We start from the raw sequence: 13,774 nt of genomic DNA on the forward strand, positions 1-13,774 counted from the left end.
GTGGATGGCATGGTTAGTAAATCTGCAGGTGACACTGAAATTTAGGATATAGTGAGCAATGAAGGTTACTTAAAAATACACAAGATCTTCATCAACTGGGCTGAGGAATGGCAGATGGAGTTTAATTCAAATAATTTTTGGTAATTCAAACCAGGGCAGGAAGTACACAGTAAATGACAAGGCCCTGGAGAGTGCTGTAGAACAGAAAGACCTGCTGGTGGCAGAAATACAGTTCCGTGTAAGTAGTACCACAGGCAGATGTGGTGAAGGAGGCCTTCATCAGTCAGAATGCTAAGTACAGGATAACACACACAAATGCTTGAGTACAGGAGCTGGGACATTATGTTATAGCAATACAATATGTTTGACAGGCATTTGAACAGTTACATCGATAGGAAAGGTTTAGAGGGATATGGGCCAAACACAAGCAAATGTTTAGCATAGACAACTTGGTTAAGCATGGACAAGTGAGCTATGGGCAAGATGCTATGGCCAAGTAGTTGTGTATTTAATATTTCAGTAATATCGTAAATATATAGTTTGAGTAAGCAGTCATTTGTTTAATTTAATACAGGGTGAATGTAAAAGTATGTGCATGGCACACAGCACCATACCACCACATATGTGTGCGCCTCATTTTAAAGTAAAAATGAATGTACTTGAGTTATCTCCCAGCTCCCTTGTTTTCTTTTCAATTCGTTCTTGTGTTTTAAAGTCACAAAACATACAATGACAGTGAGGTATTTTGAAAATGAACCTGAGACAATTAGCTACCTGCTAAAGTGCAACGAAATGTTTGAGTTTTAAAAAGTGCAGCAGGTTTTCTTCACGAAATGAAAGACAATCAAGTAAACAAAAGGCAGAAAATGGAGATTTTCATGGATTCATAAACAATGAGTACCAGGTGATAATAATCATTAAAAAAAAAAGCAGAAATAGCTGAATACATTGGAAAGACTGATGTGTTTGATTACACGAAAGATAACTGGAACATGTATACTGAACAGATTGAGCAATATTTTAAAGCAAACGAAATAGCCAATGAGAAACAAGTTCCAATTTACAATGCGGAATGCATTGGATTTAAAGGCATAAGGTTAGTTTAGAAATTTAATTGCTCCAACTAATTCAGCTGAAATGAGCTTTGCTGATATCATGAAAGTAATGCAGAAACATTTAGAACTGAAACCATTGTCGACTGCAGAGCACTTTAGGAATCAAAAGGGAGTCCATTTCAGCATTCATCACTCAATCAAAGAGATTATCTCAGCAGCGTCAGTTCAGTAATAGGCTTAATGAAGCACTGAAAGATCACGTAGTTTGTGGAATCTTACAACAAAACTTCAAAAATAGCTCCTCAATGAAGCGCAACTTGTATTTAAAGAAGCAGTTGAAATAGCTGTATCCATGAAACTGCAGACAGACACACAATTAATTTGCAGTCAGGGATGAAAGTGAATGTGAACAAAATTGCAACATCTAAACAAAAGTGTGCCTGGCCAAAGAAACTGTGTTACCATTGTGACAGGGACTCACATACATTAGACCAGTGTAGATCTAAAGGCCAAACTTGCAGAAAATGCAACAAAGTAGGGCACACACAAACAGCATGCCGGGCAGACAAAAATAAATGAACAGCACATGGAAGAAATAAAGATAAAAAGTCAAGCTGCAGTTTCAAAATGAGCACTAATCTGCATGCTCTTGATGAAAAATCTCATTATGTTGAGAGTGACCCAAGATGAAGTAACCTTGAGATTTGCAATGTGAAAACTAACAACAGACAAGCAATATGGCCTACACCAGAAGTACACAGCAAATTATTTTAAATGGAATTGGATACTAGTTCAGCAGCTTCACTTATTCCACAAAATGAGTTTGAATGGCATTTCAAAGATACTAATCTCAAGCCTGCAGATACTCAGCTAAGAACTCATACCGAAGAAAAGATCATTCCTGTAAGAATGACATTTAATACAGTGAAATACAACAAGCAACAAGCTACATTAGGCTTGTGTGTAGTAAAACAGGAGGACCAACATTGTGGGCTGAGACAACAACTGGATTGGAGATCTATCCACCATTTGCATGTCAAATCCCCTGCAATAGAGTCAACTGAAAGAGAATTAAGAAAGGGTATTGAATGATGTCACAGCAATGTTCAAGAAAAATTTAAACACATCAAGGGTAAAATAGTGTTACATGAAAACAGCACACCGAAGTTCTGCAAAGCTATGTAACATCCATGATAAAGTAGTCTGTGAGCTAGATCGCAGAGAGACTGAAGGAACTCTTTCCAAGGTTGAGTGGAGCCCATGGGCAGTGCCAGCCATCCCAGAAGCCTAGAAGAAAGTGTCTGTCAGGATCTGCGGTGATTTTAAGGTCACCATCAGCCCAGTATTGAAAGTAAATAAACTCCCTCTGCCCAGGATAGAGGATATCTTTGCAAACTTTTCTGGAGGAAAACACTTCAGCAATATGGACTCAGCAGAGGCCTACCTACAGATGGAGATGGAAGAAGAGTCTAAAGTGTTTCTCACTATAAACACTCAAAAGGTTTTTTCGCTATAAAAGGCCTATTTTTGGAGTAGCATCTGCACCTGCACTTTGGCAGAAAGCTATAGACCAGGTACTATCAAGGCTCTCCAGGCACTTAGTGTCGTCTGGATGACATTATTATTACCAGTAAGGATGAAAAGGAACATCTCCAAAATCTCCAACCAATGTTAAAAAGACTGGAAGATTATGCACTCAGAGCACGATGTAACAAGGGTAAATTCTTTAAACTAAGCGTCACTCACTGTAGTCACACCATCAATGCACGCTGATTGCACAAGTGTGCTGAGACAATTCCAGCAGTGGTGGATACCCTAAAGCTAAAGGATGTGTCACAGCTGCGGTCCTTCTTTAGAATGCTTCAATTACTACAATAGGCATCTTACCCAGGCCTCCGCCCTGGAGAGTGAAGACTTTCCAGGCACAGATCCATGGTCTCACAAAACTAACAGATGCCTTAAGATAAAGGAAACAGGTAGAGAAGTTATGGAAACTATGATGATTAAAGAGGAAGTACTGGTGCTTTTAAGGAATATAAAAGTGGATAACGGTGACGGTGGTGTCCGAAGAGAGGATGCTGTCCAAGTTGCATGCCATCTTGGACAATGTCTCCCATCCACTACATAATATACTGGGTGGGCACAGGAGTACATTCAGCCAGAGACTCATTCCACCAAGATGCAACACAGAGCGTCATAGGAAGTCATTCCTGCCTGTGGCCATCAAACTTTACAACTCCTCCCTTGGAGGGTCAGACACCCTGAGCCAATAGGCTGGTCCTGGACTTATTTCCTGCATAATTTACATATTACTATTTAATTATTTATGGTTTTATTACTATTTAATTATTTATGGTGCAACTGTAACAAAAACCAATTTCCCCCGGGATCAATAAAGTATGACTATAATTCTCCGGGTCCTGACAGGATATTCCCTAGGACCTTGAGGGAAGTTAGTGTGGAAATAGCAGGGGTTCTGACAGAAATATTTCAAATGTCATTAGAAACGGGGATGGTGCTGGAGGATTGGCGCATTGCTCATGTTGTTCCATTGTTTAAAAAAGGTTCTAAGAGTAAACCTAGCAATCATCGGCTTGTGAGTTTGACGTCAGTGGTGAGTAAATTGATGGAAAGTATTCTTAGAGATGGTATATATAATTATCTGGATAGACAGGGTCTGATTAGGAATAGTCAACATGGATTTGTGCGTGGAAGGTCATGTTTGATAAATCCTATTGAATTTTTTGAAGGGGTTACTAGGAAAGTTGACAAGGGTAAAGCGGTGGATGTTGTCTATATGGACTTCAGGAAGGCCTTTGATAAGGTCCCACACGGAAGGTTGGTTAGGAAGGTTCAATCGTTAGGTATTAATATTGAAGTTGTAAAATGGATTCAGCAGTGGCTGGATGGGAGACGCCAGATAGTGGTGGTGGATAACTGTTTGTCAGATTGGAGGCTGGTGACTAGTGGTGTGCCTCAGGGATCTGTACTGGGTCCAATGTTATTTGTTATATACATTAATGATCTGGATGATGGGGTGGTACATTGGATGAGTATGTATGCAGATGATACTAAGATAGGTGGCGTTGTGGATAATGAAGTAGGCTTTCAAAGCTTGCAGAGAGATTTAGGCCAGTTAGAAGAGTGGGCTGAAAGATGGCAAATGGAGTTTAATGCTGATATATGTGAGGTGCTACATTTTGGTAGGACTAATCAAAATAATACATACATGGTAAATGGTAGGGCATTGAAGAATGCAGTAGAACAGAGGGATCTAGGAATAATGATGCATAGTTCTCTGAAGGTGGAATCTCATGTGGATCGGTTGGTGAAGAAAGCTTTTAGTATAATGGCCTTTATAAATCAGAGCATTAAGTATAGGAGTTGGGAATGTAATGTTGAAATTGAATAAGGCATTGGTGAGGCCAAATTTGGAGTATTGTGTACAGTTTTGGTCACCGAATTATAGGAAAGATGTCAACAAAATTGAGAGAGTTCAGAGAAGATTTACTAGAATGTTACCTGGGTTTCATCACCTAAATTACAGAGAAAGGTTGAACAAGTTGGGACTTTATTCTTTGGAACGTAGAAGGTTGAGGGGGGACTTGACAGAGGTATTTAAAATTATGAGGGGGATAGATAGAGTTGACGTGGATAGGCTTTCTCCATTGAGAGTGGGGGAGATTCAAACTGGAGGACATGAGTTGAGAGTTAAAGGCAAAAGTTTAGGGGTAACATGAAGGGGAACTTCTTTACTCAGAGAGTGGTAGCTGTGTGGAACGAGCTTCCAGCAGAAGTGGTTAAGGCAGGTTCGATGTTGTCGTTAAAAGTTAAATTGGATAGCTATATGTATAGGAAAGGAATGGAGGGTTATGGGCTGAGTGCAGGTCGGTGGGACTAGGTGAGAGTCAGAGTTCAGCACAGACCAGAAGGGCCGAGATGGCCTGTTTCCATGCTGTAATTGTTATATGGAAATGGTGATGTCAGACGGTGTACTCAACACATTATGGTCCACAGCATCCAATGAAGCTTGCCCTTCACTGTTCAGAATGCCAACACGTCCAAAAGAAAGGTGTTCTGAGTCAACTCCAGAGCTGTCAGAATCACTTCCTGCAGTCCCAGAGTCACTATAACCAGCAGGGAGCAGGCTCCAGAAGCTGAGAGTGTTTCACAGCCACAAGTCTCACCTGCCAAGCAGACTGATCCCCCTTGTTAGGAATGTCATTATCCCACAAGAGAAAGAAAGCCTCCACAATCATTAAATCTTCAGGCCTGAATGGGACAATTTAAAATTTAAAATGGATGTCTATATAGCAGTTGTATTATATAAAATAAACACAAGAAATTCTGTAGACCCTGGATATCAAAAGCAAAACACACAAAATGCTGGAGGAAATAAACAAACAGTCAATGTTTCAGGCCGTAATCATTCTTCAGAGCTGGAAAGGACATTAGAATAAAATCGTTGGGCGAGGGGTAGGTGGATAGCTAGGTGACGGGTGAAGCCAGGTGAGTAGGAAAGATAAAGGATTGGAGAGGAGCAACCTGATAGGAGAAGAGAGTGGACCATAGGAGAAACGAAATAAGGAAGGGCACCAGGGGTAGTGATAGGCAGGTAAGAAGTAAAAGGCCGGAGTAGAGAAGGGGGGAGGATTTTTTCTTTTTACCAGAAGCAGAAATAGATATTCACGCCATCAAGTTGGAGGCGAACCTGAGAGAATACAAGGTATTGCTCCTCCCCCCCCGAAAATAGCTTCATTAAGGCACCACAGAAGGCCAGGGACTGACAAATCGAAACGGGAATTGGAATTACAATGTTTGCCAGCGGGAAGTTCTGCTTTTGGTGGATGGACCAGAGGTGCTTGACGAAACGGCGCCCCAATTTACAACGGGTCTCACCAATGTAGAGGAGGCCACATCAGGAACTCTGGATACAATTGATGACCCCAGATTTGCAGATAAAGTGTTGCCTCACTTGGAAGGACTATTTGGGATTCTAAATGAAGGTGAGGGAAGAGGTGAATAGGCAGGTGGCCACTTGCAGGGATAAGTGCCAGGAAGGGTGAATGGACAAGGGAATGGACAATGGAGGGAGCAATACCTGCAGAAAGCAGAGAATGGGGGCGAGGTGAAAATGTGTTTAGTGGTAGGATCCCTTTGGAGACAACATTTGTTGCGGAGAATGACATGTTGGATTTTGAGTGATAGGTAAGGTTCCTCTTATCCTTATCTGTCATTGTTAAGCAGCGAAAAGGCGGGGTGAGCACAAATGTCTAGGAAATGGAGGAGATGTGGGTAAGGGCAGCATCAATGGTGGAGGAAGGGAAACCCCATTCTTCGAAGGATGACATTTCTGATGTTCTGGAATGGTAAGACACATTCTGGGAGCACATGCATAAGTAAAGGAACTGAGAAAAGGAAAAAGTATTTTTACAGGAGACAGGGTGGGATGAGACGTAGTCAAGATAGCCATGCGATTCAGTAGGTTTATAAAAGTTGGTCTGCAGAGATGGAGACAAAGATATCGAGAAAGAGGAGGGAGGTATCAGAAATGGAGCAAGTAAATTTAAGGGCAGGTGGAAGCTGAGGCAAAGTTGAAACAGCACAAATGCAGTCATCAATCTAGCAGAAGAAAAGTTGAAGAGCATTAGCCAGGAAGGCTTGGAACATGGACTATTCTACATAGCCAACGAAAAGGTAGGCACTGGTGGAGGCAAGGACCAGTTCTTCCAGATGGAGCAGGGTGGTGGTGAAGGGGAGAGGAAATGATTGGTTCTTTTATTAAAAAAGCATTGGACAACTTTAGGACTTTCTTGATGGGAGGTAGAAGTGTATAGGGACTGAACATCCATGGGGTAAATGAGGCGAGGCGGTCAGGGCCAGGGCATTGGGGAGATCAAGAGCACAAGCAGCATTGTGGATGTAGGTGGGAAGGGTCTGAACCAAGGGGGATAGAATGAAGTTGAGGTTTGAGATCATGCATTCAGTAGGGCAGGAGCAGGCAGAGGCAATGGGCCTACCCTAACAGTCAGGTCTGTAGATCTTGGGTAGGAGGAAGAAGCAAACAATGAGAGGGAAACATGGTGGCAGTGGATGGGAGTTCTCCAGAGTTGATGAGGTCAATGATGGTGTCAGAGACAGTTTTCTGATGGTCTAGGGTGGGATTCTCTTCAAGGGGTAGGTGAAAGGGGGTGTCTGGGAGCTGCCAACTGGCAACAGCAAGGTAGAGGTCAATCCACCACACGCCATCGGCACAGGTTTGATAGCAAGGTTGGGATTGGTGCAGAAAGAGTGAAGGGCAGTGTGTTCAGAGGGGGCAAGGTTCGAAAAGGAGTAAGGAGAGCCGAAGTTAAACCAGATTATGTCATAGAATCAGAATCAGGTTTATTATCACCGGCATGTGACGTGAAATTTGTTAACTTAGCAGCAGCCATTCAATGTAATACATAATCTGGAGGGGGGGGAAGGGGGGGGAATAATAAATAAAATAAAACAAGTAAATCAATTATGTATATTGAATAAGTTATTTTTAAAATGTGCAAAAACAGAAATACTGTATATTAAAAAAAGTGAGGTAGTGTCCAAAGCTTCAAATTCCATTTAGGAATCGGATGTCAGAAGGGAAGAAGCTGTTCCTGAATCACTGAGTGTGTGCCTTCAGACTTCTGTATCTCCTACCTGACAGTAACAGTGAGAAAAGTGCATGCCCTGGGTGCTGGAGGTCTTTAATAATGGACGCTGCTTTTCTGAAACACCGCTCCCTAAAGGTGTCCCAGATACTAGTACCCAAGATGGACTGTGTTTACAAGTTGAGATGCATTCTATATTGGGTTAGAGTTTATAGCTAAGCAAGGTGGAGGGTTGTGTATAATATTTGAATCTTAGTAATATTTGAGTAATACTGGAAATATATTGTTTGAGTAAGCATTCTTTGTTTAAATACTTCATTAAGGCTATATATAAAACTACAGTTTGTACATGCATGGTATTCATCTCACACCACATTATACGTGTGTGTCACAAGTAAAAAAATGATCATGTTATCTCCTACCTCCCTTGCTTACCTATCAATAAGTTTTTATGTTTTGGAGTTACAAAACATAACAGCTTTATGGCTCTATGAAAACGTTTGGTGCTGATAAATAGATCAACAAGCCAGCACCGAAAATGAAGAGACAAAACTAATAAAGTTGAACTCAAATATACCAACAAATCTTCAAGAAGGGTCAGAGGAAAAACACCCTCTCAAAATCCATCCTGTCAATCCCCCTCAGAACCTTGTACATTTCAAAAAAATTTCTCAAGCTTTCTTTAATCTCTATTGCATCATACCCAATTTCCCTCGGGATCAATAAAGTATATCTATCTATATGTCAATGTGAGCTACTCTTAGACTAATTCTTGCAGCTTCCTTATTATAGATATGTTTAAACAACATAAAATACATTCATCAACTTGCAATGTTCTCTGTTAAAGAGGCAGATCCACTAAGAAAGCCAAGCATCTTTCTTGTAAATATGGACGTCTGACATACAGGAGCCGAAGTTTACCAAGTTCTCAGACAAAACATCCATCCACTATATATTCAGCTTGTCCCATCTAAAGTGCAGATACCTACACCACAAAATATGGATGTGGTCCACATACTAATTGAGAGAACTTTTTTTTTAAAAATCGCTCGAATTAAAAATACACACTGTACACACGTGTAATCTAGTAACCATGGCGATCACAGAGTGCATTTCACTACAAAATAACACGAGTGTGCAAGGGGAAAGAAGTGGAATCATTGTTTAATGCTCAGTTTTTAGTTTATATATTTTTATATTGCTGAGCGCAAATTCAATACACGTGACGGAGAAAGTTCCACGCCCAAAAAGTGGTCAACGTTATAAATGCGCTATAAAACAGTGAAGTTCAAAAGGACAAAATCTGCGTGAACACGACAACAAAATAACGCCTATTAGCGGTGAGTGGAATTTCCCTGTCATATATGCAGCTCTAGTAGGGAAGCCCTGATGCGACACACGGGTCAACACATCAGGAGCAATCACAGCAACAAACTTCTTAAGGAGCAGTTCACCTGCTGAGGCTCGGCCAAGAGGAGAGCCCTGTCGGCGAGCCGGAGACAGATCTTCTCCATTGAGACGCCGGGGCTGCCGCTGCGAGGCCTGGAGCCGCCATCCGGCGGCAGGACGACAAAGGACAGGCTGGCACTGCGGTGGAAACGCCGCACCACTCGGCAGATGACCATGGCATAGCACTTCTGCAAGCGAAGCCAGAGGTACAGGTAACACAGCGTGATCAACATGGCGATCTGAGGACCATTTCCCGGACGGCCCTTCACTCAATACGGACTCCGCCCCCTTCCCGAGCTGACCAATCCACACCTTCCAGAATTAGATCCGCCCCCCCGTCCTGGGGACTGGCCAATCCCCGACCACAGAAGGGCCCGAACTAGTTCCGCCTCTTCCACCAGCTGACCAATCGCAACACTCCAAAGCTTGCGCGTGTTGCTCCAAAGCCAGCTCTGTCCTCGTTAAAAATGCTTTTATCTTCCCTCCCTCGCTCTGTCGATTCCGGACAACCTGTTGCATCAACTACGCCGTTCTGTAGACCGGACCATCCCGCCCTTGCAACTCCACCCAGCCTACCTGTCCATACAACACCTTCTCCGAGCAGAACGTTCTTGCTCCAGTTCTGTGAAGCACTCGGCAAGTTATGCAGCCCCTGTTGAAAGTAAAAGTAGCAAGCAAAACACCCTTCATTAACATCTTTTTCCCATGTGCTGCCTGACTTGATAGGTTAGTGGAGCACCGGCAGTTTTCTGAATTTCCATTACAATAGTGACAAGGGAGTATATAACGGAGTCGCAGCTGCTTCAAAAGAGCCGCAATCATTTATTTATTGAGCAACACACATCAAAGTTGCTGGTGAACGCAGCAGGCCAGGCAGCATCTGTAGGAAGAGGTGCAGTCGACGTTTCAGGCCGAGACCCTTCGTCAGGACTAACTGAAGGAAGAGTGAGTAAGGGATTTGAAAGTTGGAGGGGGAGATCCAAAATGATAGGAGAAGACAGGAGGGGGAGGGATAGAGCCGAGAGCTGGACAGGTGATTGGCAAAAGGGGATACGAGAGGATCATGGGACAGGAGGTCCGGGAAGAAAGACAGGGGGAGGGACCTAGAGGATAGGCAAGAGGTATATTCAGAGGGACAAAGGGAGAAAAAGGAGAGTGAGAGAAAGAATGTGTGCATAAAAATAAATAACAGATGGGGTACGAGGGGGAGGTGGGGCATTAGCAAAAGTTAGAGAAGTCGATGTTCATGCCATCAGGTTGGAGGCTACCCAGACGGAATATAAGGTGTTGTTCCTCCAACCTGAGTGTGGCTTCATCTTTACAGTAGAGGAGGCCGTGGATAGACATGTCAGAATGGGAATGGGATGTGGAATTAAAATGTGTGGCCACTGGGAGATCCTGCTTTCTCTGGCGGACAGAGCGTAGATGTTCAGCAAAGCGGTCTCCCAGTCTGCGTCGGGTCTCGCCAATATATAAAAGGCCACATCGGGAGCACCGGACGCAGTATATCACCCCAGTCGACTCACAGGTGAAGTGTTGCCTCACCTGGAAGGACTGTTTGGGGCCCTGAATGGTGGTAAGGGAGGAAGTGTAAGGGCATGTGTAGCACTTGTTCCGCTTACACGGATAAGTGCCAGGAGGGAGATCAGTGGGGAGGGATGGGGGGGACGAATGGACAAGGGAGTTGTGTAGGGAGCAATCCCTGCGGAATGCAGGGGGGGGAGGGAAAGATGTGCTTAGTGGTGGGATCCCGTTGGAGGTGGTGGAAGTTACGGAGAATAATATGTTGGACCCGGAGGCTGGTGGGGTGGTAGGTGAGGACCAGGGGAACCCTATTCCTAGTGGGGTGGCGGGAGGATGGAGTGACAGCCGATGTACGTGAAATGGGGGAGATGCGTTTAAGAGCAGAGTTGATAGTGGAGGAAGGGAAGCCCCTTTCTTTAAAAAAGGAAGACATCTCCCTCGTCCTAGAATGAAAAGCCTCATCCTGAGAGCAGATGCGGCGGAGACGGAGGAATTGCGAGAAGGGGATGGCGTTTTTGCAAGAGACAGGGTGAGAAGAGGAATAGAGATTGCGCGGAATAGGCCCTTCGAGCCGCGCCTCCCAGCAGCCCACCTATTTAATCCTAGCCTAGTCACGGAACAATTGACTATGACCAAAGAACCTACCAACTAGTATGCCTTTGGACTGTGGGAAGAAACTGGAGTACCTGGAGGAAACCCATGCGGTCACGGGGGAAGAACGTACAAACTCGTTACAGGTAGCGGCAAGAATTGAACCCGGGACACTGGTACTGTAAAGCATTGCGTTAATAACTATGCTACCCCTATCGTTGCCCAAGAAGAGCAGGGCCAGCTGCCTCGATGACTATCACTCAGTGGCACTCCCATCTGCAGTGATGAAGTGCTTTGAGAGGTTGGTCATGGCCAGAATTAACTCCCGTCTAAACAAGGACCCGGACCTGCTGCAATTTGCCTATCGTCACAAGAGGTCTACAGCGGATGCGGTCTCACTGACTCTCCGTTCGACCTTGGATCACCCAGACAATAATAATACTTCTGTCAAGCTGCTGTTTATTGATTACGGTTCAACATTTAATACAATCATTCCCTCAGTTCCATTCAAAAAGATCCAAACCTGGGCCTCTGTACCTCCCTCTGCAACTGGATTCTTGACTTTGTTACCGACAGCCCACAATCTGTGCAGAACGGAAGTGACATCTCCTCTTCACTGACGATCAGCACTGATACACCAGGAGGACGTGAGCTTAACCCACTGGATGTATGCTTAACCCACTGCTCTACCCTCTCTAACCCCACGACTGTGTGGCTAGGCACAGCTCAAGCACATCTATAATATGCTGACAAGACAAATATTGTTGGCTGAATTTCAGATGGTAATTAAGAGGCATACCAGAGTGAGATAGATCAGCTAATTGAGTGGGGTTGTAGCAACAACCTTTCACTTAATGTCAGTAATCCAAAGAATTGATTGTGAACTTCAGGAAGGGTAAGTCAGGGGACATACACCAGCCATTGTCCAGGGATCAGAAGTACAAAGGCTGAACAGTTTCAAGTTCCTGTGTGTCAATATCTCTGAGGATCAATCTTGGGCTCAACTACTGATACAATTGCAAAGAGGGCATGACAGCAGCTATATTTCATTAGGAGTTTGAGTAGAATTGGTATGTCACCAACGACACTCAATTTTCTACGCTACACTGGATCAGAAAAAGCTGCAGAAAGTCGTAAACTCAGCCAGCTCCAACATGGCTACTAGCCTCCCCTGTATCAATTACGCCTTAAAAAGGCTATGCTTCAAAAAGGCGTCATCCGTTGTTAAGATCTCCCATCACCCAGGATATGCCTTTGCTACCATCAAAGAGGAAATATAGGAGCCTGAAGACACACACTCAGCATTTCAGAAACAGCTTCTACCCCTCTGCCATCAGATTTCTGAATGGGCAATGAACCCATGAACACTTCCTCAGTATCTTTCCCTCTTTTTGCACTAATTTAATTCAGGTTTTATTGTATTTATTTATTATAATTTATAGTTTTTATTATTATGCATTGCAGCGCACTGCTGTGGCAGAACAACAAATTTCACACTATGCCAGTGATATTGGGTCTGATTCAGATTCAGATTCTGAGGAAGTGTTTCTGAAGTCTTTGCGATTATATGATCTATCCAATGGATTTGGTAAATGTGTAAAGTGTGATCAGAGGTTTACTGTTGTGGGTGATGACGTGGCAGAGGATATCGATTTGATTTTGCAGTACTTTGATATTTTATGCTTTGAGATGCATTAGTAGGCTATCTATATCGCCAAGCTGATATAGCAGGGTGATTCATCAGAAATTCATCACTGATCACAGCTCAATGGCAAAGTACTTCAGGAAGTTTATTGTGAAGGAACCAAGGTAAGGAGGAATCTGAAGATGCACACACTCAATGTTTTCAAGAACGGTTTCTTCCTCGCCCTCTCATTCCTTAAGTCATTATAGTTGGGGATGGTAGTGGGAATAAGCTCGCACTACCTATTAAATACTCTCAGTGGCAAGTCTCTAATAGCCTCTGACAACCAAGGTCAGCTCCTGGCCTTCATGTGTGGCTTGGGTACTAAGCCCGGTGGAACAGTATCTACTGACAGGTGAAATGCAAAGACCAGTCACTTCAGGCAGTTGGGGCTTGTCACCCATGGTTGGTAGCTTATCTAGGAGAAGGAAAACTCTGATCTCAAACCTCCACTGCGTTGTGGCAATACCCACTGTAGAAGGCTTTGGAAGTAAACCCTAAGGAAACATCCAGAGCTGGAGTCCTATGTTGGGATCAATGCTGACTGGCAACTCCCGCGATGCCACTGGTGCCAAACTGTTTCAGTCTCTGCCGTTCCTTTTGATTCATCAGCTGCACGGAGAGGGGAGCCTGTTACATGGACAGCAAATTGCTCTCCATATCGTAGTGCCCTGGCCTGCGTATCATGTAAACAGCTGGGTTGCAACATCTATGGTCAACCTTGACCAACGCAGGGCCTCAACAACTTCCCTCCACCAATAAACCTCTGAACATTCCATGCACCCATGGACACTACCTCTCTATTTTGCTCGCTTTTAGGACTAATTATTTATTCATTATAT

General features: G+C 43.7%; 1 protein-coding gene across 2 annotated transcripts in view; it reads right to left on the minus strand.

Moving 5' to 3' along the window:
* Window positions 1–13,774, minus strand: part of hlcs (holocarboxylase synthetase (biotin-(proprionyl-CoA-carboxylase (ATP-hydrolysing)) ligase)) — a 254,168-nt gene that overhangs the window by 170,273 nt on the left and 70,121 nt on the right. Inside the window, exon 1 of one of the 2 annotated variants that reach the window (XM_063050340.1) lies at window positions 9,139–9,937. The exons of the other annotated variant lie outside the window; for it this stretch is intronic. Within the exon in view, the coding sequence (XP_062906410.1) occupies window positions 9,139–9,366 (228 nt within the window). The 5' untranslated portion in view covers window positions 9,367–9,937. Of the gene's footprint in view, window positions 1–9,138; window positions 9,938–13,774 lie in introns of those variants that run through there. 2 annotated transcript variants of the gene reach the window in all.

Source organism: Mobula hypostoma, chromosome 6, assembly GCF_963921235.1.
Source record: "Mobula hypostoma chromosome 6, sMobHyp1.1, whole genome shotgun sequence".
NCBI lineage: Eukaryota > Metazoa > Chordata > Chondrichthyes > Myliobatiformes > Myliobatidae > Mobula > Mobula hypostoma.